The 27,784-nt window shown below is 48.4% G+C and overlaps 1 protein-coding gene across 6 annotated transcripts in view; it reads left to right on the forward strand.

The window, feature by feature from the left end:
- Positions 1 to 27,784, forward strand: part of TP53BP1 (tumor protein p53 binding protein 1) — a 767,880-nt gene that overhangs the window by 289,348 nt on the left and 450,748 nt on the right. For all 6 annotated transcript variants that reach the window (XM_078683313.1, XM_078683315.1, XM_078683318.1 and 3 more), the window contains 2 exons: positions 8,551 to 8,646; positions 20,006 to 20,546. In XM_078683313.1, the coding sequence (XP_078539439.1) occupies positions 8,551 to 8,646; positions 20,006 to 20,546 (637 nt within the window). The remainder of the gene's footprint in view (positions 1 to 8,550; positions 8,647 to 20,005; positions 20,547 to 27,784) is intronic.

The raw sequence follows: 27,784 nt of genomic DNA on the forward strand, positions 1-27,784 counted from the left end.
GGCTGACAATTTCCTGGAGAAATGTGCTGTAATCCAAGCACCAAGAACGCTGAAAAACTTACAATCAATTCTAGGTTTCCTGAACTTAGGAAGAACATACATTATAAATTACACCAAGAGGGTTAAACCTCTCTATGACTTAATAAGACCAGATTTGAAAAGAATCAATTGGACTCAAAAACACACAGAAATTTTGAGATCTTTACAAACAGACATGTTAGTTAAAACAAAACTGCAAACACGCGATAACACACGCAACCTTGTGATTCGGGTCATCCCAGGAAGATGCGGATTCACATACCTAACCTCTAATGAGGGAGAAACGGTACCAATAGCTTACAAATCACATTTGTACACAGAAGCTGAAAAAACATTCAGCATTAAGGAAAACATTGTTCATGCGGTTCAGACAGCTGTAGCAAGAGAAAGATACCAAGCTGACGGCAGACAGATTACAGTCAGAACAGCAGAATCGGCCTTTGAGGCATTAACAAGCCCATGTAATTTACCTACTATGGCACTAAATCCAAAATGGATACAATGGGAAGATTCTCTTGCTACAGACAGAGTGAAATACTATTTTGACCCGGAAATGAAAATCTAGAATATGAAAGAGAATACCCTCTGCCTAGCGACATTCTGCCCATACAACTTTACGCCGGCGTAATATACACAAATGTGCTGGATTTGTAAAATTTACGCCTGCGTAATATACACAAACAGTTATGCAGAACCCTCAGTTGGGGGTAAACAAGCTTACAGTGCTGCGTGCGCGATTGTTAAAGGTCGCTGGCACGAAGGAAAATTTAAACCACTGGTCACTAAAATGCAATCCCTAGGAGACTGTACAGCTCAGCGAGCTGAACTACTAGCATTTAATATGGCACTTGAAAATACAGATCGCGAATTCCCCACACTCATAGTGTGCGATTCATATTATTGCGTCCAGTCTTACAATGAATACTTGCAGATCTGGGTTCAGAACGGTTTTAAAGATGCAAAAGGTGGCACAATCAAGCATAAAACGCTTTGGGAACAAGTAGTTCTTTTACAAAAGGAACTACAAAAGACTCACGTGATACATACACTGAGTCATTAACGTGATGGCGTTCACGTTGCAGGGAATTCATTGGCTGATGAGGCAGCAAAGTCAGCTGTCCTCTAACGGCTTCCGTAGCTGCCATCACCCGGTCAAAAACAAAAATAGACCGCGAAATATTGCAGGCTGTCAGCGCTACAGAAAAAAATGCAATAAACACACTCCCGAAAGGCTTTCCAGTAAAGTACTCATACATAACTGATGCGAATAACGTTCCATTTGCTCGAATCCCTGGAGTGGGGGATACGGCAATTCCAAACATGGAATATAGGTTAGGACTCATTATAGCGGCACACGAAGGGCTTGCTTCTGTACATGCTGGCGTTTCAGCCACAGTATCGTTATTAAAACAGAGATACTGGTGGCCACAAATGAGAAGACAAACTAGGAAGTATGTGCTAGAATGTGAAATATGTCAAAGAATGAAGGTATCAACAGTGAAACGACCAGCACAGACGCCCCTTCTAATCTCAGATAAACCATTAGCCTGTGTTTACCGGGACCACTGCGGTCCCTTACAAAGGGACGGTAACTATAAATATATCATGGTCGCAGTGGATTCATGCACGAGATTCATTTGGATGTGGCCCCAGCGCTCGGCTGACGCCAGAACTGTTATAAAAGATTTGCGAGTCTTTATCGGCACATACGCAATTGGCATGCTACATTCTGACCAGGGTCCTGCGTTTAGCTCTCGAGCTTACAAAGAGGCCATGAACAGCATGGGCATTGCATTGCGGTACTCTTGTCCCTTTCATCCTGAGGGAAACGGAATTGTGGAAAGCAAAAAATCGTGACATAAAGCAATCTATAACGGCAAAGGTATTAGGTTCGGGAGCTGGGTGGGTCAAACATTTAATAAGTGTCCATCGTAGTCTTAATAATCTGCCAAGAAATTCTCTGAGAGGTCTCAGTCAGTACGAACTATCCAGGACCTCGATAGTCAAACTTCAGTGGTTAAAGAAAAATGCTTCGATATCAAAGATCGTTTGGCTATTTTACAGGACTTAAACGAAAAAAGAAAAGACCTGAGCAACATAAATCTGAAGCAACAGCCAACAGCCACTGAAGAGAAACCACCTGTCCCAGCAAGGCCTGTCTGGATTCCAAAAATCGGGGATCTGGTCAGAGAGAAGATCGCGGTAAAGAAGGAATTTGGGCCTTCTTACAGAAAAGCAGTACCTGTCTTGTCTGTCAACGGGACAAGATCAGTGGTATTACCGCCCCTTGCTGGTACAAAGGAGAACCGAGTTGTATCCATTGACCTGGTTAAACCACAATCACGTGGCCGATAATAAGTAGTAGGCCAAGTGGACTCCCAAGAAGTAGTAGAACACCAAAGTTTGCTACAAATACAGAGGTTCAAACTGATAGACTAATCACAATTGATAAACCTACAGTGAATTAACAAGGACTATGCAACAAAGCCATGGAACTTAAACCTCTTGAAACCCAAATCAAAATCTTACATCAAGAAACACCAGTCTACAATGATGTAACCACAGACTATGCTAATGAAACAAAGAAAATTCAAAAAGCAAAAAAGAATCCAGAAGCAATTGAAACAATTGACAGAACAGCATCAGGCTACTTCATCAACTTCGATGATTTTTCTGAGGATCCGAGTGAACCTGAGGAACAACCAACAACAAAAACTTTTAAAATCAAAACAAAGGAACTCTTTCATCAACTAAAAGAAACCTATCTGATTTCTCCATGGATTGAACTTTGGGTGGCACTAGGAGTATTCATCCTCATACTTTGGCTCATCATGGTACTATGCTTGGGACATTTCATTGAGGGAAAATATGTTACAATGGACACAGCAAGTCAGAATATCAACTTGGTCCTGAAACAACACAAGTCTTCACACATCGAGAAAAGAGAACTTTCTTCAGTAAACTTCACAGCCAATCCTATACCCGGTGGGGTAGCATGGGACAAAACTGATTACGAAATCTATGGTCCGGTCGAGCTCCTGAAGTATCCTCATCAATTCAAGATTTCATTGAGTGACTTTGTAAAACCAAGCACATTCGCTGATGATTGGGACTTTGACAGTATTACTGATATGATGTCAGATCTAGTGATGTCAGCTAAATGTACAGGACATGATTATTTACAAGGTTCATCTAATTATGACCAGATGTATTGTTATAACCACTATGGTAACCATTATCTGCATAAATCAGCTCAACCTAGAAATGTTTTAAATTATAACCAGTGGGAACATTGTGCAACTCCACCAAAAGGAAGTTCAAAAACATTTTATGATAAATTTTCATACTTCTCAGGGTTTAACACAAGTGATGCAGAAACGTTTTATTTTAGACTGTTAAATAAGACAGGAATGAAAAACATGCTTACAAACACAAAATTAATCTATTCAGAGAAATTTTTTGAAAAAATGAAAACATTTGGTTTTGATTTCTGGAACAATAATATTGAAACAAAAACGATCTGGGGTACAAAAGATTGGCAAGTGCAAGGTATAGAATCATTATTTAGAGCCTGCAGGATCCCAGAACATATTATATTTTTGAATGATACAATTCAACAGACAACCTGTCTTGGCCTTGCCAAAATTAAAGACTTAAACAAACCGTCTATTCCAAAACCAACACCCGACAGTAATAGCACTACAGATGTTGAGATAGACGTATCCCATATTTTAAACCAAAACAGAACACATCCTGATTGGAAAAAATGGTTGATCTGGCCCACAGACACAAATAACTGTCAAGATAGATTCCTGAACAAAAAACAGGGGTTCACAATAACCAGGCCAGACCCTAGATACTCCCAGAGACAACATCCAGGGATTATAACTACATACAGTGTAGGGAAACTCTGCCTCGAATGGCTACGAACATCCACACTGGCAGAAATTAAGCAACACTTGACTTTACTTAAAGAAGGTGCTGACTTGCGTGATCTCATTATGGGACCACGCAAACAGCGTCATAAAACGTTTCATAGCGGCCTCTATATATGCAGCTTACAACGAAGCTTGGAAAGTAACTCAAATTGAAACAGCAGAGAAAATACGGGAAATTGACCGTGTTAATTTGGAAAAATCGCTTTCTGTTGTGGACAATGGGTTAATGACTCTGTCTTCCAGAATATATTCACTGGACAGTATTGTATCATCTGCAATCGATATAATAGAACAAGACTTACTGATGTTACAACACGGTCAGTCCCAATTGCGTTCTATTGTACAGCTTGGCTGGACGTTACAAAATCTGCGTTCAGGCTACGTGCCTTGGCGTTTAATCAACACAACGTCATTATTCACTATCTTTAACCTTACTGATACACAAATCAGCTTGGCACAAAAGGGTGCAGAGTATACAATTCTGAGCATTGAAAAACTTGAGAGATTACCATTGACAATGTCAGAACGACCTGTCATTGAATGGATAATACATGGAATCATAACTATTCCGATAACGACTTTCCAATTTCGATACTGCCAGAAATATATACAGGCAGGCTAGTATGAAAGGTTGGGTAAAGGATACATTAAGTCAACATGGAACTTGCCTTATACACACACATGTTATAGTAATACAGGACAGAGTGTATTTCTTAGTGGTAACTATTGTGAAAAATCACTAAGTGGTATACTTCTGTGTCAGGGTATAAGTTTACATGGGGCCTGTGAGGGAACTTCAAATAACCTTTCCTGTCACCAGCTCGGCACACCTGCAACAAAAATAGAACCATTCTTTAGAAGACTTTCTAACGGGAGTTACATTCTAATTGTAGATCACAGATGTTGTGGCTTACTGCCAGGAAAACCTTATCTAGTTAGCGTGAGTTCCATGGTCACTTGCTGTGAGCGAGTATTGTTCCCAAATGAAACTCCAGACAGGGAGGGAAACATTTGGCCCAGTTTGAATATCTCTTCTATTCGAATTGATACTTTAAGCAGAATGAAGACTGTGCTCCTACAGACGCCAGTTCACTTGACGTCATCAAAAGAAACGTATGATCTTCAAGTTGCAAGGACAACGGGAGAGATACATGCATTGTTATCAACAAATTGCCCCCTACACTTCGCAGAAATGCTAAACGAAATCTTAAATATTTCTGATACAAATGGTATCGCGAGTGTATTTAAGACCGTTTTTTCGGGACTGTTAACCCCATTCAAAGCAGTCCTGGGTATTTTTCCAAATTTCGTCCATTCCATCTTTGGCGGACTTCCTCTCCTGTTGGGACTCGTAGCAGGCATCCTATTTTTGCTACTCTTGCTTCATTATGGCAAGCCATGTCACAGACAAGACTCCAGCAACAATGGAAGAAACGATCCTAGCTATACGCTACCGGGACCGCATAACTAAAGTCCTTGGATTAGCCCGGCTAAGAGATCTGAATATGACCTGGTTTCTTTCGTTCAGACCCATATGGCAGAATTGTGTCTTACCTGTATTAAGATGCATGCTATCCAGCGCCATGAAACCCCTGGGTGACCGTGCGCTTAACAAATTCCGTATAGAAATAGAAATATAGAAATGCTATGCGGCGAAGAATGCGTGTTGGACACCTGTCTTATACTACAATCAGAAGTACCATTGGATGCAGATACTTTGTTGAGTCCAGTAAAGGCTCATGCATTGTGCTGTCCCCAGCGGCTACCTATCCTGATGACGGCATTCGTGGAGACTTCACCACTACGATTGAAGGGTAGTGAAGTACAGGATAAGAGCAGCATCAACCAGGTACGACCTTCTGTAAGCAGTACTGATCTAAACATCACTGAAAGCGAACATGCGCATGACTGCATGGTAGCGACATTTTCCAACTTGGTCGAACTTTCACCAGAAGCGGTAGACTGTTTTTTCGAGAGTCTGTCTGAAATGATGTTTTCACCAGAACAGAGAGAATGACTTTAAGCAAGATTGCACACAGCGTTCCCTGAATTTTCCTTCTTCACTGAAAAACGAAAACTTTTTCCCAAACCCAAAATATTTACCTTGTGGCACTTATCTTCTGCTTAAAGTAGAACTATTCTTAGAGAACAGAGCTTCTATTTTTAGGAACTCTAGAGACAATACGTTACCTCAACCTCTAGCTTATGTACCAGTAATTGTATTTATATGTGATGAGATGGTCTCGCACCTTTTTTCTGTATTAAGAGCCATTTCATGTGTAATTTCGCAAATCATTCATGCTGATATATATGTGCATCTCTTTTATGAATGATTATACTGCTTGAATGCATACAGTACCTATACTCATTTTCGTGTATTTCGCATATGCCATTTTTCGAATGCAAAAAATGTATTTTGGGGTGGTTGGTTAAAACATGCACTATTAGTTGTGTTTACTATTGCTTAGTTAGTAAATATGGACATAAAAGCGTGGAGTGGGTGTAGTATGTTTATCTAGGGACCTGTATCGATACTCCTATTTCTGACCCTTGTCCGGTTATTATTCACTAATGTCCATACAACGGCACAGAAACCCGTTTTCAGATTAAGTCATAGCGCATGCTGCCACATTGAGCAAGCACTATTCCTCCAGCCCCCTAGAAAGCACACCGAGTTCTCTAAACAAACCAAGCCTCCAGCAAACCTGGGAAATCCCCGCTGCTATTGTTTTGATTTCGTTCGAGAACTCCTGTAAAGAATGTAAGAACGACCAGAGGTTAAACTCCTCCTCGCCTATTCGAGAAAGTTTCTAGTGAACTCTGAGCTAGCTGGCACACAAAACTTAAGTCTAATATCGTCAGTAGAAGACCTAGTTAACCTCTGTCCTACGTCTATACTATTGAAGATATTATTCCAATGCGCAGAGCCTATTGGGATAATAGGAACTACACTACAGCGTTTGTTTTGTAAATTCTTAAAGCAGTATTGCGATCACTAAGGCCAAGGAGTCGACAAAGAGGAATAATCCAACCTGAGCGTTGTTTTGCATAAGCCATACAAAGGCATAGAACATGTTCATCGGTCTCAACTGCCTGTCAACCAATGGGACATGTGTTTAATTTCTGTTTTTTTGACGAATAGGTAAAGGAAGCCAGATGTAGAATCCCCAATCTGAATTTTATAAAAAGTGCTTGTGCTACAGATTAATAGCAAAGTTCATAAATGGCTCATATTCTGGTACACATTTGAACAAGAGGTAGGAACCTACTAGGCTACTCAGGGAAACATCAGATATTTTGGCTCCAAGGACAAAATTCCATACCACATTTTTTGTTTTACACGAGCATCTCGAGGTAATACAGTAGGATGCAGTAGACTGTAACCAGCCCAGCTTTAGAGGGTTTTTTGCTAATTGATTGACCCTCTTATAGAGCCCGGACATAATCCTTAAAAGTACGCAAATTCAAGTCCAATCTAATTGGAAGAATAGGGGTGCTAGTGGGGAGTCTTAGAAAAGACTTTACAAAAGCATTTTCAGCCTTTTCCAGAGCGTCAAGATTACAGTGATTCCACAAGTCCACTACATACAAGGCTACCGTACAAGATTGAATCTTATGTATCCCAATGGGGGGTGAGATGACAAAAGCAGATGCTCAATTGGCAAATCTTATGATGGACCCTGCTCTTTCTTTTAAAGACTGTACAATTTTTTCTATCTGGGGTAACCATCTATGGGAGTGGTTTATTCTCTCACCCAAATAATCAAAATCATTAACTTTACTGATTTTCTCACCCTCTAAGACTACTTTACCCTTGGTTGTTTTGCGGGCACTGAACACCCTATATTTTGTCTTATTACTATTCATTTCTAAATGGTGCTCCTGGCAAAAAAGCTGAATTTTTCCGGGAGTATAAATAAACACTTTGTAGTTTTAGAGAGCAACTTTATAATGTAATCTTTTGTGAACGTGAGTTTAAAAAGTCTTCTTGATGAACTTTTTATTTGAAATAGCTGTGGTCAGATCGAAACACTGGTACTGTTTTTTTATTTCTTAACTCAATATGGTGTACAAGGTCACCCACTGGTTAGCTGTGGCTCTGACTATAACGATTGCATCCTCTGTGCATTTCTAAAACTAGTATCACCATGGTGGATACTGTATTTTACCATTTATTCGAAACATTACTGCCAATGTACGCACATGATCAGTTTTCATATAGCTGACATATTTAACTTTCTTAGTTGGCATTGCCATTTAGACCAAGAGCCTGCAACCCAATTACATGAGTTTCAGAATGTTTAATAAATTAACAGTTTCTGGGCCCCCGACATCCCTTAAGATTGGATAAATAATGAATTAGCTTACAATATTAGTGGCTGTCTTATTTCATTTGTAAGTATGTTTACTGTTTCCAAACTGATAGGAATTTTGACTTGCGCCTCTTTTAGGTCCTGCGTTGATTTATAAGAAGCTTGGTATATCACTATATTGTTCTCAAACTTTATTGAGCTATGTGACACGACACTCAAGGTATCCAGGCCTCTCTTACCAATTTACTTCTTTCATGCAGTTCCATGAGTACCCAGAAAACGTCATCCGTCTTCAGTCGTGTTTGTGAAGTTCGCCGGGAGAAAGAGGCTGAAGACCATGCTCTTACTCCAGTCAGGTACTTTGTCAAATCTTGGTGATCTATTGTTATTATTGTTTAATAAATAAAACAGCATATCTAATTATGTACCTGATATGCGGAAGGTTCTATTAAATAGAGCTGTTGCGTGGTTTCAATTAAATGTGATGTAGTATAATCCAAGCCTAGTTTGAAGTGCATTAATAAAATACAGAGAAAAAACAAAGCTATGGATAGTATATATCCCCCAAGCCCAGCTCTAACCGTGCTGCTGCATCACTCTTGCTCCTGTCTTCTCATTGCGTCCCAGCTTTGTGCGAGAGAGTGGGTGTGATTCCATGACTGTTTAATTTAAATCCACTAAAACAAAGTCCAAAAACAGTTGATTTGCTCTAAATCTTACATGGGGATAGCAGCAATATTTTCTCTGTAAAATAGCCGTCAGTGTTGCTAACTCAGGACTTCATCACAAATGTTTCAACACTTAATAACAATACATAATTGTGCCAACTATGAGGGGGCGTGGCTAAGCAAGCCACGATGGCGGCTGTGTTCTGCTGAGGCTCCGCGATCGGGCTGGCATCCTGCCCTGTCCCAGTGATCGCCGGGAGCCCCAACCTCTGCAAATCGGCGCACGGAGTGCCCCCACGTCCAGCGACACCCTCCTGAAGCGAACCGGACCGCGCTGCCATGCGGAATCCCCAAAGACGCCTCTGGCCGGAGCCGCGCGCCAAGCTGTAAAATGGCGGTCGCGGCTCGGCTCCGATGAAGCCAGCGCCACTGTGAGCCTGATCCCCCTGATACGGAGACCTGGAAGGCACGACCTACCTGCCGTTGAGGAGACTCGGGTCGGGAGACGTGGCCAACCTGATACAGCGTGGACCCGGCCCAGCTGCATACCGGAGCTCCCCGAGCGTACCCTGGATGGCGACGGACGCTCCGGGACCCTGAATTGCCTGCGCCTGGTCCTGAAGAGGGATCTGACCCGGCCTCCACGTCGACCCCGTCTGCCTCCGCGACTCGACTGTGCCGGTTCCGCGGCGTCGGACCCGGCGAAACACTGCGACATCCACGGGGCGGTGAGTGCCCGCCCCCCCCCTCATCCGAGGCATTGATTCCGGCGCCCCAGCGGCTCCCTGCATCTTCCGAGACCAGTCGGGGGGTGCCTGCCCTTTCATCCCCCGGGCGGAGGGCCCAAAGCATCCCAGGGCCTGGAGGCAACCCTCGAGTCACGATGCCTGACCTTAAGATGGGGCCCGAGGAGACATCAGCGCAGGCCACGATGTGTGCGACCACATCCCCACAGTAGGAACGGCGGCTCCCCCAGCTCAGCAGTGACCACCCGCCGCGCTGACGACAACCCTCCTATACGCAGGGACCCCTTGCCTCTTCACCCTAGGCCCTATATCGGTTTGGCGCACCGGACGGGGGGACGGGGCTCCGCCGCCCCCCACACTACGTTGCCGTGGTCGACGAGGGGGGGAACTCCTTAATTTGAAAGAGGCCTGCCGGAAGACTTCGCCCCCGATCTGGCTGGACCCACAGACGGTCAAGCGCTTACCCCTAACCACCCCCCTCCATCACCAGTAACTGCGGACTGCTGACTCTGGGCACTCTTGGTCCTCATCCCCCCTGGGCATTTGGCCCTCGAGATCCGCGGAGCTGCTGGACTTCGTCTAGACACCAGCTGTCTTCTCTGTTGACGCGTGTCTGCTACTCGACGCCCCACTGTGGAGGGATCACTACTAGGGTGGGTCCCCTGACCACCCCCGCACCGACACCAGCCACGTGACCAACCCCTACTGGGTTATCGTCTGCCCCAACGAACTGATACCCGACGGCCCTACTTCACGGAGCTACAACATCCATACCAACGGCCCCATGGGGAAACCAAGAGGCCAGCAGGCGACCACCGTCCCCGAAACGGCCCCTGAGAACATGCCGCAAACGCGGGCCTGGACGCAAGTCAACCCCCCACACACGGACCCCACACTGTCGGCGAAGCTGGACCAGGTGCTGGCAGCTATTGAACTGTCCCGACTCTCGATGGAGGAGCGACTGGGAGTTCTAACGACGGACATCAACCTGATCCGCGACGACCATCGTAAACTGGCGGATAGAGTGAAAGAGGGGGAGCAGGCTGTGGCCGCGCTACAACCCAAGGTGAAAACTCAGGCTGCGGACATGCAGGACGTCTTGCGCCGCGTGGCGGCCCTTGAGGAGCGAGCGGTTGATTTGGAGGGGCGCTCGAGAAGATGCAACATTCGTGTCCTTGGACTGCCGGAAGGTATTGAGAACTCGGACTCCCTGACTTACATGGAGTCATGGACCAGCTCTTTCACCCCCGAATCGGAACGCTCGGCATTCTTCTCTATCGAGAGAGCCCACAGGGTCCCCGCCCGGAAACCAAAGCCGGGTTTCCCTCCTCGTCCTATGTTGGCCAAATTCCTGCACTTCCGAGACCGCGACGCGGTGCTTCGGGCGGCCCGGGCAGCGGGTCCCCTGCAAGTAGAAGACCAACAAGTCATGGTGTTCCCAGACTATGCCCGTGAAGTCCAACAACAGAGGTCCACATTTCTGGATGTCAAAAGACGCCTTCACGCGAACGATTTCCAATACTCCCTACTGTTCCCGGCTCGCCTCAAGGTACTTCACAAAGGAAAGGCCATATTCTTCACCAACGCGGATGAGGCACAGGATTGGGCTGAGTTCCATTGCCCGCTGATCCCAAAAGCCAGACCCCAACGGGACCACACCAACAACTCGCACCGATCCCGGAGACGAGGCACGGAACGTACCCAGACGGGCTCGTCCAAAAGCCCAGATTCCTCCCCCGCGGGCTCACCTGACCTCACGCAAATCATGCGAGAGAGACGGGACGCGCTGGACGCCTTGAAAGCGGTGACAGATCTACACCTCTCCCCCTTAGCACCGGACCTTGAACGCCAGCCCCATCTGTTCACTCCAGAGAAAGACCGAGACAGCGATGGCACGATGTCGGGATTTGGCCCGATTTCCTCCCCTCTCATTGTCACACACATGGTGGACGCTACCCTGGCTGGACAGCCTGGCGCCCCCTCTTGAAGGATGGACTGACTACTATTGTATCCTCTTTTCTTGATCGCTCTGTGTGCTATTTGCGGACCAATACTGCATAATTGATTAACTATGTGCGCTCGCGCGCGATACCCACATCTCCTACAATAGCCCGATCCGCGCACAAGCCCAGCGGAAACACATGCTGCCACCCCCGCAGAATCCTGTTATATTTCTCCCCTAGTGGGACATTGGTTTGGATGTGCCACCCCCCGGTGATATATCCCTTGTATTGGGACTGTTTCCCACCCTTAGTTCTACCTGTTTTTACTCCCGACAGTTCCCCCACCAAACCTCTGGAAGCATGGCGCGCAGGAGCACACACGAGACACATGACCACACTCTCGGGGTATGCTCCAGGGGGGCTCCGCCCGCAAGCACAATCCCTTAGTAATGACAGCCCCGCGCTCGGACGTTAATGTCCTCACGCTCAATGTACGGGGTCTCCTCACGCCCAATAAACGGTACTCTGCCTACTCCTATATAAAGCGAATGTCAGCTAATATTGTTCTCTTACAAGAGACGCATATCAATGCTACTGAACTAGGCAGGCTACAGGCCAAATGGAGAGGGACCTTCTGTGCCACCACATACTCAGCATATGCGCGCGGCGCCTTAATATGGGTCAGACCGGGAACCCCTTTCCGCACATTTAGACGGGTGGTGGACAAGGAAGGCAGATACGCACTACTGGAGGGGCTCTTGGACGGACAGGGGATCCTCCTGGGTAGCATTTACGCCCCTAACACTGACCAAGATAAATTCTGGGATCACCTCACGGGAGTATTGGCCCAGTTCACTACAGTCCCGTGGGTCTTGGGAGGCGATTACAACTGCACGCTGGACCCCTCTTTGGACCGTTCCCACCCTCCTCCTGCGCGTTCCCCAATCCCCAGGCAGGCGGAGCTATTCAGAGCATGGACCACACACTGGGCGCTTACCGACTCTTGGCGGCACTTATATCCCCATGCCCGCATTTACTCATTCCATTCGATACCCCATAACCTCTGTGTTCGCCTGGACAGATTCTTATGCTCTGCACCGATCCTCTCCGAACTACTCTCCTCAGACTACCTGGGTCGGATCATCTCGGACCATGACGCCCACATACTGCGCCTGACCTGGCGGCCCCCACACCCACCCGTCCCCACTTGGCGGCTCCCTGCAGACTGTTTGACAGATCCGGTGTTCAGGGACTCACACAAACACAGCATACGGGAATACTTCACACACAATACGAACACTGCAACGTCGGCCTTAGTAGAATGGGATGCGTTCAAAGTTGTGGCCCGAGGGGAATGCATCAGACAGATCACAGGGGTTCGCCGCACATTGGAACGGACACTTTCAACCACGGAACAGCGTCTAGCTGCACTCACTAAACAAACCGATAACTCGGAAGAGCACGCCGTACGCACAGCTGAAGCGAAATCGACTTATCAGGCAGCCTGTGCTGATCTCAGGAAATATAACTTCAGGGCCTACGCCACCAGAGTCCGCAAAGACAGGGACAAAACTGGGACGTTGCTAGCCTGGATGGCGAAGCAAGACACCAAGATCAAACCGATCACGGAAATCATCAACCTAGAGGGTGTGCTAGTGCGTTCTCAGGCAGAGATCCTCCTTGCGTTCCAATGCTATTATGCACAAGTGTACGGGGCTCCGACACAGCTTTCCCCGTCGTCGGTGGACCACTTCCTCGATCCACTGTCGCTGCCCGTGATATCGGACGCAGACAAGCGTACGCTCGACGCTAAAATAGCACCCTCAGATATCACCCACGCCTTGCGGGCCCTGTCCCGCAATAAAGCCCCAGGCCTAGACGGCTTCCCACTCGAATACTACTTGACATTCTCCCCCTTGGTAGTCCCCCACCTGGCTCAGGTGTATGCAACAGCCCTTGACCTAGGGGTGCTTCCCTGTTCCATGCGAGAGTCAGTGATCGTCACTTTCCCCAAGCCCCATAGGGACCCCCGCTACATGGGTTCGTATCGCCCCATTACACTCCTGTCAGCGGACTGTAAGGTCCTCGGGAAGATATTGGCCGACAGATACGCACAAGTCGTATGTCCACTGATCCACCCCGACCAATGCGGCTTCGTTCCTGGGAGAAACACCTCACAGAACATCCGCCGCGTCTTCCATGTCCAGGACCAGGTGCGGGATAGATTCCCTCGCGCCGCCTGCCTCATTATGGACCTAGAGAAGGCATTCAACACCCTCACCTGGCCGTACCTTTTTTCGGTCCTACGCCGTCTCAATGTTGGCTCGACACTCACAGCATACACGCGCCTCCTATATACCGATCTGAAAACACGTGTCAGGATTGGGAAACACATTTCCCCTGCATTTGAAGTCCGCCGGGGCACCAGGCAGGGGTGCCCCCTGTGGCCCCTCCTTTTCGGCCTAGCGGTCGAACCGCTGGCGATTAGACTACGTCGGGAGGGAATACATTGGGGCATCCCGCTTGCAGACGTCACGCACTGCGTCTCGATGTACGCGGATGACCTCCTCATCTATGTCCAGGACATCGAAACGGATCTTACCCCCATTGGAGTGGCGCTCACTGAATTCGCAGAACCATCGGGCCTCCGAGTGAATTGGGACAAATCTACGATCTACCCCTTCCACCCGGAATTGCCACCCCGGGACATTGCATTGGGGACCCATAGCCTCGCATGGTCCGCAGAGGCCCCCCGGTACCTCGGTGTCCGTCTGTATCACTCTCCGGCCGACATCTTCGATGGTAATCATCGTAGAAAACTAGCTAGCCTCCGACCGACTGTTGCCTTCTGGACCAAGCTCCCGCTCGCCCCGATAGGACGGATAGCCCTGGCTAAAATGATAATGCTACCCCGGCTCCTCTATCATTTTACCAACCTACCAGTTGTGCCACCTGGGTCCTTCTTCCGGGACCTCAACTCACTCTTAGGCACCCTTATTTGGGGCTCGGGTCGACACAGAGTGGCCTTGAAAACCCTCCAACTCCCCACGACACAAGGTGGGCTGGGAGCTCCCTCCTTTGAGTCCTATTTCCTGGCGGCACAGCTCCAATGGCTGTCGTACTGGACGGCGGACCGATATACCCAGGAGACTGGCACCCAGACGGGTAGAATTACGACCCCGGAGCTGCTCCGTCTCCTCCTCCCGGGCACCCAGCCTCGCCGTACATATCCCCTCCAAGTCACGATGGCGTGGCAGTGCATGATGCGGATCCACCCGATTTCCCCCGGGAGGACTCCGTACTCCCCGGCACTTCCGCTGGTCGGCTGCCCCAGACGGGAACTCTATTTCTCGGCTCCTATGCTAGCGGAATGGACGCACTGCGACGTCACGGACATGGAGTCACTTTTTGAGGAGGGTCAACTGAAGTCGTACGACCGCCTGGTCGCTGAGTTTGAACTCCCCCCAGGTCAATTCCTCAGATACCGACAGCTGCTCGAGGGTTTCCGCCCTTACCATAATCTTCAGGCTGGCGAACCAGACACGCATCCAGTTATTCACGCTATCCTACGCATGGGCGTGGGACGCCACTTGGTCACCTGGCTCTACAAATCGATCAGAGAACTCTCGTACACCCCCCTGATGGCCTTACGCGCCACGTGGGAGGAGGACATCGGACGCGCGTTACACGACTCGGAATGGACCAAGGCGCTCGAGGCCCCGAAACGAGTCTCCAGAAATGCCCGTTTCAAAAACATCCAATACTACATACTACACAGGGCTTACCTCACGCCAGCGCGACTGCAACGGTTTTTCCCCACCTCACAATTCCTGTGCCCCAGATGTCATTCCCCCGATGCGGACTTCCGCCACATGTTTTGGGACTGCCCTGGCCTCCAACCCCTGTGGCGGACGGTACACGACACACTGACAGACCTCACAGGCCTCACGACTCTAACCTCTCGGGAATCCAGCGCACTGGGTATTTTTCACATATCTAAACGGGCCCCTACACACAAACGCTTTGTGTCCTTGGCGCTGCTCCTGGCGAACAGATGTATAGCTATGCACTGGCGATCTCCGGAGGGTCCCCCCATAGCGGCATGGACGGGGGCAGTTTGTAAATGGGCGGCGGCCGAAGAAGACGCCATCCGTGAAGAGGAGGCCAAGGGAGTGCGTAAATACCCCATCTCTATGGATTGGGCCATGCTCCTACATGGCTTTCGGCAGGCCACGCGCGCTGAGGTCCCGTCTACGCCTCCCCCCCTCCCCCCTCCCGCCCGCCGAGTAAACCCATAATCTCTGATGGCCACTGTCACCCTCCTTACCTGTGCCGTGCCCGGTATTCCACGCCCCCCATCGACTCAGCCCCCCCATGCCGACCGCCCCACTACCCCCATACACGACCCGGTTCCACCCCCTGACAGCTCTACCCCGCTACGAATGAATGTTGCGGACCCCCCTGCTACCCGCTGCCCGACCTCTGTCTCCTCCTGTTATGCTCTTGCCACCGCCTACATGCTCCCCCCCACAGTTTTGTCCCCCCAGTTACCCGGCACCGCCACTTTGCGAACTGCACAGACCCCGATCCGACGTCCCCCATAGCTGGGACCCACATATCTATTGTTCATCTCCGTCCCCTATACGGAGTTGAGTTTCTGCGTCCTAACCTGATTATTTGTTTGAACGGTCTGTGATGTTCAGTGGATGAAATGCCATATTGACCAGGTTTTATTGCAGAAAAGTTGCGTGAACTGCTGACCGCGGCTGAATGTTGACGCCACGTCAGCAGATGATTCTTGCTTTTTTCATGCTTGCTGATGCAACAATAAAAACATGTTTAAAAAACAAAAAAAATAATTGTGCCAACTATACAATATTGTTCAATGCTTGTTTTTTTGAAGTCCCATAGAGTATATCACCAACTATTGCATGATACACCGTGCATGTTTTCATGCTCATAAAGTGGAAAGTTTTGTTCCTTAAAAATAAATATATTCAATATATGCTTGGCATTAACACCAGAATATTATGGGATAACCGCTTTATTACAGTTCATTTTCTATCCAACCACCTAATATCACTACATTCTAGTCCAAGTCATTACTTTTGAGATGAAATCACCTATGACGGAAAAAAGTGCTATGATATGGCCTGCACTGGCCGCATCATAGTGCAGTTTTTAATAACAGTGAGCTGTGCAGAACAGTAGATTTGTTGTTATACCACATAGCTCAAAGGCATTGACATGGTCAATAGCTCGGGCATTGCCGAAACCTATTGGCTTTCCCAATGATTTAAATAGCCGGTTTGTACGTATTTGCAGTCAACCTCTCGGTGCAGTCCCTGTTATGAGTGTCACTCTCTGCTATTACTGCATATTATCGCTACCCCATGCCCAAGCCTCTTGTTTCACTTATTGCCGCTCCTGCCTGCTGCCTTTTTCCTACCTCCATCTAGCCCCGCCCCCAGCACCCTTCCCTTCTCCTAGGACCTGCAAAAGAGGCCGCAGTGCGAACCCATTGTGAAGGCCCCAGGCCCAGCTTTCCCCGTGCTGCTGCATTGCTCTTGCCCCTGTCATCTCCTTGCTTTTTTAAGTGCCTTCTCCTTGCTTTCCCCTCATTTTCACTGCTTTCTCCTTGCTTTTTTCTCTCGATTTTTGAGTGCCTTCTCCTTCCTTTCCCCTTATTTAAATAAATAAATAAAGCAGTTAGCAACTCCTGTGCCTTGAGACCCGTACAGATGATTTGCAGCGCTTTATAAATCTTTGATTGATTGATATCACTAATTAAGCAAGAGACATTTATAACTGCAGTCACTCAATAAATGAGACAGTGGAGGAGGAGCCAAGATGGCGATCGGAACAGTCGCATAAACGCTTGGCTCCGAGGGCCCTTCCTCCCCGCACGTCTATCCTGACGGTAATCCTGAGCGAGGCTTGTCGATCTAAGTTGCTGAAGAGAAGCGATCACTTACCATCTATTTCTGGGGCTCCACCGTTCAGTAGATCCGAAGACCTGTCCCCGTCTGCTTGCCGGCCTTCGCGGCGCTGACGCCGGGGCCTCGATTGCAGAGGTCGCCCGGCAGTGTTCGTAGTGTTGGCGGCCCTGGTTTGGATGAGAAGCCGGTCAGTGGGAGCCTGAGAGCCGCGAGCCGGGAGAGTTGGTACCAACCCACTCCCAATAGTGGGTTGCCCCGTGAACCCGAGATATCGCCGAGCCGGAGAGAGGCCGTGTCGCCCGGTTCCCCCTGGGTGTGACGCCCGGCCATGTTAATAATCCCGTCCGGGAACCGGCAGCTGGCTCCCGGCGAGCTGCGGGGAGCACACCCGGCCTTTTGTTGACTCTCCTTTCTGCACCAAGCGCCGACTGTCGAATTCCAGCCGTGAGACCTGTTGACTCTGATGGTCGGACTGGACTCGGAGGTGGAGGGGAAGTGACGGAGAAAGAAATGGCTGCAATGGCGGATGGCGTCCTGGAACGCACCTCTCCCGGGGACGGTAAAACCGCTGAACTTGAGACCCCCGGAATTCGGCTACATGGGGAAACGCTTCCGCGTAGCCACATACAGGCTGCACTGATAACCCTGCGGACTGCTCTGCTCCGGAGCTCCCGGGACTTAGAGGGAAGGATCGTCGCCATTACTGACCCACTATTTTGTAGCGTAGTGGTTTGCCCCCGAGTCGGTGCCGATGAGTCTCCTTCTGCCGAGGAGTCATGTTCCCCGGCTGAGTCTACAGTCTTGGGGGCGAGAATGGATGTGGTTCCTGAGCTAGTTGTCGTCACACATGTTCCACAGGTGGTTGTCTCATCGGGGCCTTTTTCTGACCAGCAAGTGGAGAGGCTCCAACGATCCATGGCGCATGGGGCCCGGGCTATGCTGCGATGCTTCCCGCATCCCGTGCTTTCCTTTCCGTGCTTGGCGGACCTGTTTTTGGACTTGGAACTGTTGGTGGTCTGTGTATTGCTGCATTCTGGCCTCCGCCATGCATCGTCAGTTGTTTCTCGGTGGCTGGGACGATGTTGGGCGGCGGCGCTACCTGATTTGCTTGGGACGATTGAATCTTTTGTATTGAGTTGTCTCCCGACTGCAAGGCTGTTTAACATTTTTACTATTAACAGAAGTGGCCAGGGGTGACCTCGTTTGGGACTTGGAGGGGCTTCTTGCTGGTTAATGGTGATTCAGGGACACGTCTTGTGGGACTGTACTTGATTGCGTTTTATGTGCTTGCTGATATTTGTACTTTTCTATGGCTTCTGTTTATACGATTTTAGTATGCGGGGGTGGGAGGGACCGGGTCACTGAATCGCCGGCCCTTCTCCTCAGAATTTTCTTTATTGTTTTCCTCTTTTTCTTATCTTTATTTCCTTTCTTTCGGGTAATTCTGGGGCGACAGGCACGCTGTTAGTGGGGTAGGCCATAGCCATTACGGTGATGTAGGGTGGCAGGTGTTGTTTTTTTTTTGTTATTTTAGTTTGTTTTGTTCTATGGTCCCTTTCTCTCTTCCTTCTTAGTGGGGTTGGCTGTATCTCCCTCTTTCATCTCTTTTCTGTCTGGCATCTGCGCTTGCCTCTATTTTCTTGTCTTGGACGGGTGGGTTTTTCCATATGATGTTCTCGCTAACTTGCTCGCCATTGTTTGACCTTTACTCCTGGCCTGCCTTCGGCGGGCGTAGTGTGTTTTCGGCTTTATTGTTCACCATCGATTCCCGATTGCTCGGAGGGATACGCCCCTCCTGTCTCTTTTTGTATATTGTGTAGTGTGCTGCCCTTGATGATATCGCCTCCGCTTCTTTTTCAATATTATAAAAATGAAACCTCTCTTATCCTTGTGCTTCGTTGTACTACAACCACGTATTATGACTAAAACGTGATTAATCCTTGAACCGTAAACATTTGCACTGCTCCTGTTTCTATCTCCTGAGTTTGCGGCCGGCCCCTGTGGTTGTAGGCCTGCGCCTGTACTGCTTTGATTGCACCTATAAAGGTTTTTTTTTTTTTTTTTTTTTTTAAATAAATGAGACAGTAAATGTAGGTGGAGTATCTCCAACCCCGTCAAGGAAATATCTTCTAGTCTTTACCCTGAGTGTCTTATTTTATTGGGTGTAGCTTTTCACTTTGAATCTGCTGCTATGAGATAGTTCCGAGATATTACCCGGCAGAAGATGTTGAGTAGACTGTATTCCCATGATTTCACTGTTTGATGTTATGATTGTGAATGTGTATTTAGAGCAGTGCTCCTGTTGCCAGTTACAAGTGTAAATGTTGTTTATGCCAGGGCATTTGAAATGCAGTCTAGACTCTAGAGCTTTAATCAAAGTATTATCTACTTTCACTGATTATTTATATTTGGGTCACAGGGGGGACCCATTTTGTTTCCAGGGCACTCCAGATGAGGATGACGAGATGGGTGAGGATCACAAAGCATGGCAGCGACAGCAACGCTTAAAGCAGATATCCCGTGGGCAGGTGATGGTTACTCAGCCTACCCAGGAAAAGTCTCAACAAGAACAGTCCTCATCAGAGGTGGAAGAGGCAATGGAAGTTGAAACTACACAAAGGAATACAAGTGTTCAAGAAGAAGGGAGAAGCAGTCAAGAAAAGCTACATGACCATGTGTCTGTTAAGCCCAGTCATGAAGGCCGAGAGTTATTGCAAGACCAAAATGATAACGAAGTCCAAATACGAAAGACTCCCCAATCTGTGCTTACTGGTGTATCTGCAGCCACTCAAACTGAGAGAAGGGCTGGTGCCCTGATAGATGTGGGGACAAGTATGAATGGTCAAATATGCGAAGGACAAGATGCCACTGTGCAAACTGAGAAAGAACTTATGAAAAAGGAAAGTGGGCAAAGACCTGCTAATCCCCGTGGAGATGATACAGAATCTGTGCACAGCCAGGTAAGAGTACTTTAATGAGTGTAGTAGCCACCTTAAGCTCACAATAGAGTTTCTGGATACCTTAATGTTTTTAAGTACAGAATTCAGACATTGGTGGTAACATTTGTTAAAAACTGGTTGGGCAATCCATAAATGCAATGGCCGTTAAAGCCTTTTCTTCAGAGAAACCATGTTTTTTGAAAGTTGTCCCATTTTGGGTATCCTGACAACACCTCTGTGCTAACTTAAATTGCAGTCCATTGTGCAATAACTTATCTATCACCTACCAAAGTTCAATCCTGGATAATAAGCAACAAAATATTGGAGGAGAGATTGCTCGGGAAATTTGAAGCCGTGTCTGGACACAAGTAATCAGACACCCAGGTAGATACCTTTTTTATTTTGGTTACCTCCAACTCTAACAAACCCATATTAGTAGGGATATCTTTGGTTTAATTCTGTCCGTTTTTAATTATTGAAGTAATATAGGCTGAATGTTTAACTATTAACTGTGCCCACCTGCCCCCAGAAGTCTCTCTTCTGGCCATAGTGCAGCTTGGCAAAAAAGGTAGAAGCACAGTCTGTCTGACTGTCACTGGGATGGAATTAGTGGTATTAGGCGACACAGCTCTTAGGCACTTAGTAAAATGTGTGACTATCACACCTGTCCATTTAACTACAATTACAAAATGGTCAGAAAATTCTTAAAGCCCAGTTCTCACAGAAAGTCATACACCTTCACCGTCAGGTTTACTACCTCGCATGGCTGCAGATTTACAACGTCTGGTGTTCACCAGACTTTTCAAAGTTGTTCAGCAGACTTTTCAATGTTGTTCCTAGTTGCAAAGAAATCAGACACTTGGGAAAGTTAATAGAAATCGAACACATGCTTAATGCTACAATAGCTAGCAAGCATAAAAAATATATTAATTGCAAATTGGCATTTCAAGGATCGAGGTTATGCCCTCTAATCAGTTGCAACATGAAATGCTAGATTCTGTACATCTCCGCAATACATTCATATAGTTTGTTTCAATACAGTGAGTGGGCTAAAGTTCTCGTGATCAAACCGAAACAGCTGATGAACACTAACAAGCAGGTGCCAGACTCTTGTGGGAACAATGTGCAAAGACCTTGAAGAGGTACAAGCAGCTATGGTACAAATGCTGACTACACTACTGCAGTTCTCACTTAGTTGCGCCAACTTCAAGGCAAAGCTATGCTTATTTTTTCAGTTATTTTGTAGAGTGCAGTGTACAACATGGGATAACAAAATGGGAGTGTATTTAAAATAAGTGTAAATGTGCAATAATGCTAAGGCTTTAGTGCTTTTTAAGCAGGCATAAAAGCGAATTCACAATTTTTAATATAAACAGCTAAGGTATTTGAACAATTACATCCTCCATGGAATGTTTGGTAAATTGAGACTTTCTAGGTGTGCTTCAGGAAATGGTGTTTGACTTTCTGGATAACTTTGCTTTGGTAATTTTGCTACTTTAGTTGCTTGTTCTCTTCAGTTGACTGCTTTAGGCACATTTTCATGCCTCCTTAGGGAGCATATTTACCGCATGGAAAAAACTGTTTCCCTAAACCCTCGTTAATTTTGGGAGTGTTAGGTTCCCCTTCCCACCAGATTTACTGCCTCATCAGTTGACTGCTTTAGGCACATTTTCATGGCTCCTTAGGGAGCATATTTACCCCATGGAAAAAAACTGTTTCCCTTAACCCCCATTAATTTTGGGAGTGTTTGGTTCCCCTTCCCACCAGATTTACAGCTGCTGTCTAGCACTTTTTTTTAGCATGGTCTGTCATGTAGGAATTTCTGGAACCTGTCATTGCTTTCTTTCTTGCACAATATTTTTCAATTACGCTAGTGGCAAAAAGCTTAAAAACATTGAAACCAATCATAATTTGTTTACATTTCTGATGGTAGTGCATGCTGTTTGTCAGATCACGTTATCGGGGTAGGGGGTCTCGAGAATGCCATAGAGCAAGCTGGGTTTACTGGACCACAGCGAGGGGCCTGGGGTAATTAGTATCTGATATGAAATAGTCTGTTCTATTTTGGCTCTGCAAACTGCGCCAGGTACAAGCTTTTCAGCACTTGAATGTCAGTGGTAGCAATGGTGGGCAGACACAGGCTGCTTATGGATTAGAGTGTAAATGTAAATGTGTTTGTATTTATATAGCGCACTTCTACCCAGAGGTCTCGTAAGCGCTGTATTCATACCGCTGTGGAACCATCCTGACTTTCATGTGAAATGTCCACTCCTGGGCACCACCAAGGTGAAGCCAGGCATCCAAGCGCTGCTGGGGCCGTTGTGGAGATTAAGCAAGCTATTGCCCAGAGTCACAGAGTGGGACCTATGATTAGACTAGGCACCGGGCGAGAATTATCAGGTCCGGGGAAATTGAGTCCAAAAACCGCCGAGGCGGGAATTGAACCCTGGTCCCGGGCCAGACCTCTGCATCAGGGTCTGCCGCTCTAACCATTGAGTCACGCTTCTCCAAGAGTGTGGTATGCAGTAGGCTCAGTACTCAATAGACACCCAATGGTGCAATCGAATGTCCAGCCCTGAGCCCAGTGCCTATCACTGTAAAGAGAAAAGTATTTTAAAATACAGTAAAACTACACAAACGTTTCAGGTGCTCAGAGCCTATGATGTGATATTATGCCCCCTCAACGAAGATACTCCCTTAGGTGAAAGGTACCACTGTGTGGGCTTCAACACAGTTGCAACTTTCCTTCCTTGGAATGGTAGGCATTATCCGCACTCAGTCTCTCATTGTTAGTCTCATCTGCATTCAAGGCTTGCGATAGGCCTTTTGTCAGCTTCCTACTCCTCAGGCCTGATATTCCCATAGTCATGGAAAGGCATGGTGCTTTTACATCCCTCCTTGGCACAGACTTGGTCGGTAGCTGAGGCAGCTATCCCTAGATGGCCGCCGTGTACGGGGTACTTTGTCGTCCTCTTCAGTAGGCGAGCCCACAGTTTGTGTCAGTGCTTCTTCCTGACCTTGGTTGTGTGGGACAAGTCAGTTGCTTGCTTCTTTTTTCTCAACACAGTGCTTCAGTATGCTGCTTCAAGTTGTTTCAACAGTGCCAGCTGAGTACTGCTCGAGGGCACTTCCGGTAAGCACCTCAGTGGCACTTAGTCACTAACAGCCTGATTCATGAACCGAAATTGCGCTCGCAATAGCTGCGAAAAAGCTATTGCGAGCGCAATAGTCAAAATCGCTATTCATGAAGGAAATAGCGAATTCGATAAGCCAGAATATTTTCGCAGAATCCCGGCAGTTGCCCATTTGCGAATCGGAAATAGCGAGGAACCACGGAAATTGCGAAACAAATTGCGAAACCGCAATATAATCGCAATCGCTATTCAAGAAAAATCGCTAATACCGAAAATCGCAATTAGCGAGGCGCATTTTAAGGACAACCCAAAGCAGGTGGTAAACATCAAAGCCCCTTTAAAAAAAATTGAAAAACCGTTACCCAATCAGGAACAGGTGCTGGCCTGACCAAACACACTTAAGGAGATGCTGCAGCAGCATTAGGAGTCTCACAATGCCAGGACTCTACATGGTGGTCAGGCGGCGAAGGCTACAGCGAGCAGCACGGAGGAGACGCAGAATCCAGGAGAGGATATTCTGCCAGCGGGTCACCCTGCTGGGCCAAACCAGAGAGCAAATATATGCAAAGTACCGCCTGAATGGGGCAATGATTATCAAGCTAATACAGGACCTTGACCCCCTGATGCAGCACCCAACAAGGCGGACCAATGCCGTGCCTACACATGTCCAGGTATTGTGTAGCCTGCTCCTCCTGGCCTCCGGGAGCTTCCAGGGGATAGTTGCGGCTGCTGGGGGATATCCCAGCCCACCATGTCCCGCTGCCTACGGAGTTTCCTTGACGCAATGCTGACCCAGCTACACCAGCACATCAAATTTCCCACCAGCCAACAGGATTTGGATGTGACCAAGCAGCAATTCTACAATGTTGCGCAGTTCCCACATGTGATAGGATGCATTGACTGTACTCACATCCACATCAGCCCACCAGCTGCAACGGAGTACATGTACCGCAATCGCAAGTCCTACCACTCCCTCAACATCCAGATGGTCTGCAATGCTAAGACATACATCACGGACATTGTGGCACAGTACGCGGGGAGTACACATGACTCCTTCATATTCCGGCACAGCGGCCTCCACACACGACTGGCCAGGGGAGACTTTGGTGAAGGACACCTACTTGGTAAGTACACTTGCCCCACAATGTCACACTGTGATGTAGTATCTGCGCTTCACAGGCACTCACCCTCTGCTCCTCTCATGCAGGTGACAGTGGCTACGCCCTCCGTGAATACCTCCTCACCCCATACCTCAACCCTGCGACACCACAGCAACGGCGTTACAATGTAGCACACATACGCACAAGGAATTGCATTGAGCGGACATTTGGGCTACTGAAAAGCAGATTCCGCATACTGCACAAGACTGGTGGGGCCATGTACTACAGTCCTGATGTGTGCTGCCGCATTGTGGCTGTGTGTGCAATACTACACAACATTGCTACCAAGCGCCGGATACCTGTAGAGATCTCTGGCAGTGAGTCGGAAGGGGACGACCGGCCACCTGCACATGTGCGTCATGCACGCGGGGAGAAACCAGCTGAAGGACACAGACGCCGCAACCACATCACAATGAATAGTTTCTAGTGCACCCACTCCCCTCACCCAACAAATCACAATTGCATGCCAATGGAAATAATGACAGGAGGCCGATGTATGATGCAGGAATAAATATTATTGTTAAATGCACAATAATAATGTTATGTCTCCATTCAACAAATGCTAGCAGTATTGCGCCATACTGCTCCTAACAAAACACTGGACATGCTTGTATCAGCAGCATGTCCCAGCCAATGTACATGAAACTCAATTGCGCCTCCGGCGCGCAGCACCCAAATGCCTCTCTGGCTCTTCCTCTGGGACGGCACGTGTCCCTGCAGTGGGCCTGGTGCTGCGGCGTAACACGCCAACCAGTGAGGCAGACAGGCTGCTGACACTGGAGGTGCCCTCACTGGTGTCTTCCCTCCCCCCCCCCCATTGCCTGGCCCAGTAGGATGGAGTGCCAGCACGGCAGTGGTGACCTGCTCCAACACTCGTCCAACATCCTCAACGCATTGGATCAACTGCTGCTGCTGCGCCAGGGACCGTCGTGAGAGCTGGGAGGTGGCATTCCCGATTATATAGTTAGAGCGGGTGTAGGCTGACAGCCGCGTAAGAAGCTGCCAGTGGCGGCGGCGGGCGGAGTTGCGCTGCGATATGAGCGCAGCAGTGTTAGCCTCCATGGCTGTCGTCATGCGCTCAATCCTCTCGCCCACATTGGCCACATTGCGGCCAATGTTGTTTAGCTGCAGTTGAATAGCCCCTTGCCGTCGTGCCTGCAGTTGGTGTATGCGTAGCACCTGGCGCTCAATGCTCAGACCTGGCACGCGCACAGCCATCCCCCTCCTGCCGCTGCGTGCTGTGTTCTGCTGGCGATCCCTGCCATGCCTGCTCTGCTGGCTGCCCACAGTGGGTGTGCGCACTGTCACCACAGTAGCTGCACCAGATGTAGATGGTCCAGCTGGTGGTGGAGTTGTGGTTGTCAAAGGTGCAGCGCCGGATGCTGCTGGCGCAGTTGGTCTTGCCCTGGCTGCGGGGATAGGTGCTGCGCCTGATGGTGCTGGCGCAGTTGGTGTTTCCCTGGCTGCGGGGAGAGGTGCTGCGCCTGATGGTGCTGGCGCAGTTGGTCTTGCCCTGGCTGCGGGGAGAGGTGCTGCGCCTGATGGTGCAGGAAGTGTCGGTGTTGGCACCTCCTCGGCATCCTCTCGTGCATCGTCAATAAGCAGCCTGTCGCTGTCGCTGCTGTTGTCAGCGCCACCTGTGGGGGGAATTGGACGTACATTAATTGCATGTATCTGTCACACGTGCAGTTGCTACATGCATGCTGGATGACATTCCCTGCCTGGCTTTGGCATTGCGTACTTTGGGACATGTGAGGCTGCATTGGGGTTCTTGTACATTGTGGGCAGACTACATGTCCCACAATGCTTTTTAGCATGACCTAATGTGCATGGTTTGCATGACTTGGGATGAATATGGGAGGCTATAGGGCCATGGCCATTGTTAGGGGACAGGGTCGCAGTCCCATGCCACTTACCTTGGCTGTCTTGGCTGGGTCGGGATGAGTCCAGATTGACGACCCCTATGCACGCCTCTGGCTCCACAGTGTCCTCCACGCGGTCCTCCATGGGGGTGTTGGGAGGGACTGTAGGATCTCTGCCCCCAGTAGCCTGGGTCTCGCCCAGCCTCTCTGCCACCCTCTCCTTGGCACGACCTCTGAGGTCGTACCACCTCTTTTTCAGCTCATCCAGTGACCTGTGTGGCACGCCCACAGCGTTCACTTTAGCAGCTATCTCAAGCCAGATTTGACGTCTCTCCACCTCCGGCACCCTCCTGGAGTCCTTCCCAAATAGTTTGGAGTGGTTATCAACCACTCCCTCAATGAGGTGCTCCAACTCCTGCTCGGAGAACTTGAGCTTCCTCTTGCGCCCGGTGTCACTGGGCCCTGGTGCTGGCTCCTCTGCCATTGCTGCAGTCACAAATGGGTTGGATTTGCAAGTTTGGAGGTGTCCTGGAAGGAGCTCTGTTCAGCTGCAGCCTCGAGGTCAGCCTCACAGTTCTGAATGGGGGTGGGAACTGCCTGCTTCCTGGTTGTGATGTCATCACTGTGCTCGAAATGCGACTTCCCGTTTTTGCGATCTCGCTACTTGCGAGATCGTATTTTTCGATCTCGCAATTAGCGATCTCGCTAATAGCGATATCGCTAAATCGACACGGATTTTGAGGGTAATTGCGAATTTTCTGCGATTTTAGTAATTCGCTAACGCTTTTTGCTGCCGTGTGCGAATCGTTTTATTTTCTCGCTAACTATGATGAATGCCGATCTGCGCTTTTCAAATTGCGATTCGCTGCAAATCGCAATTTGAGAATCGCAGAATTCCTTTTTCATGAATCAGGCTGTAAGTCACACTCTGATAAGTTCCTTGAGGGAGTTACTGCTGCCTAACGGTGTGGTCTACAGGGAATGACGTTTGGGAAGTGCCACAGAGCTAGCCACTATACAAGTCTGTTCAGGTTCACTCTTGGGACATGCCACAGGCTTGCATGGGTCTCGTCTTCATTGGCACAGACCATTTACACACTGTG

Source organism: Lissotriton helveticus, chromosome 3_1 (assembly GCF_964261635.1).
Source record: "Lissotriton helveticus chromosome 3_1, aLisHel1.1, whole genome shotgun sequence".
Lineage (NCBI taxonomy): Eukaryota > Metazoa > Chordata > Amphibia > Caudata > Salamandridae > Lissotriton > Lissotriton helveticus.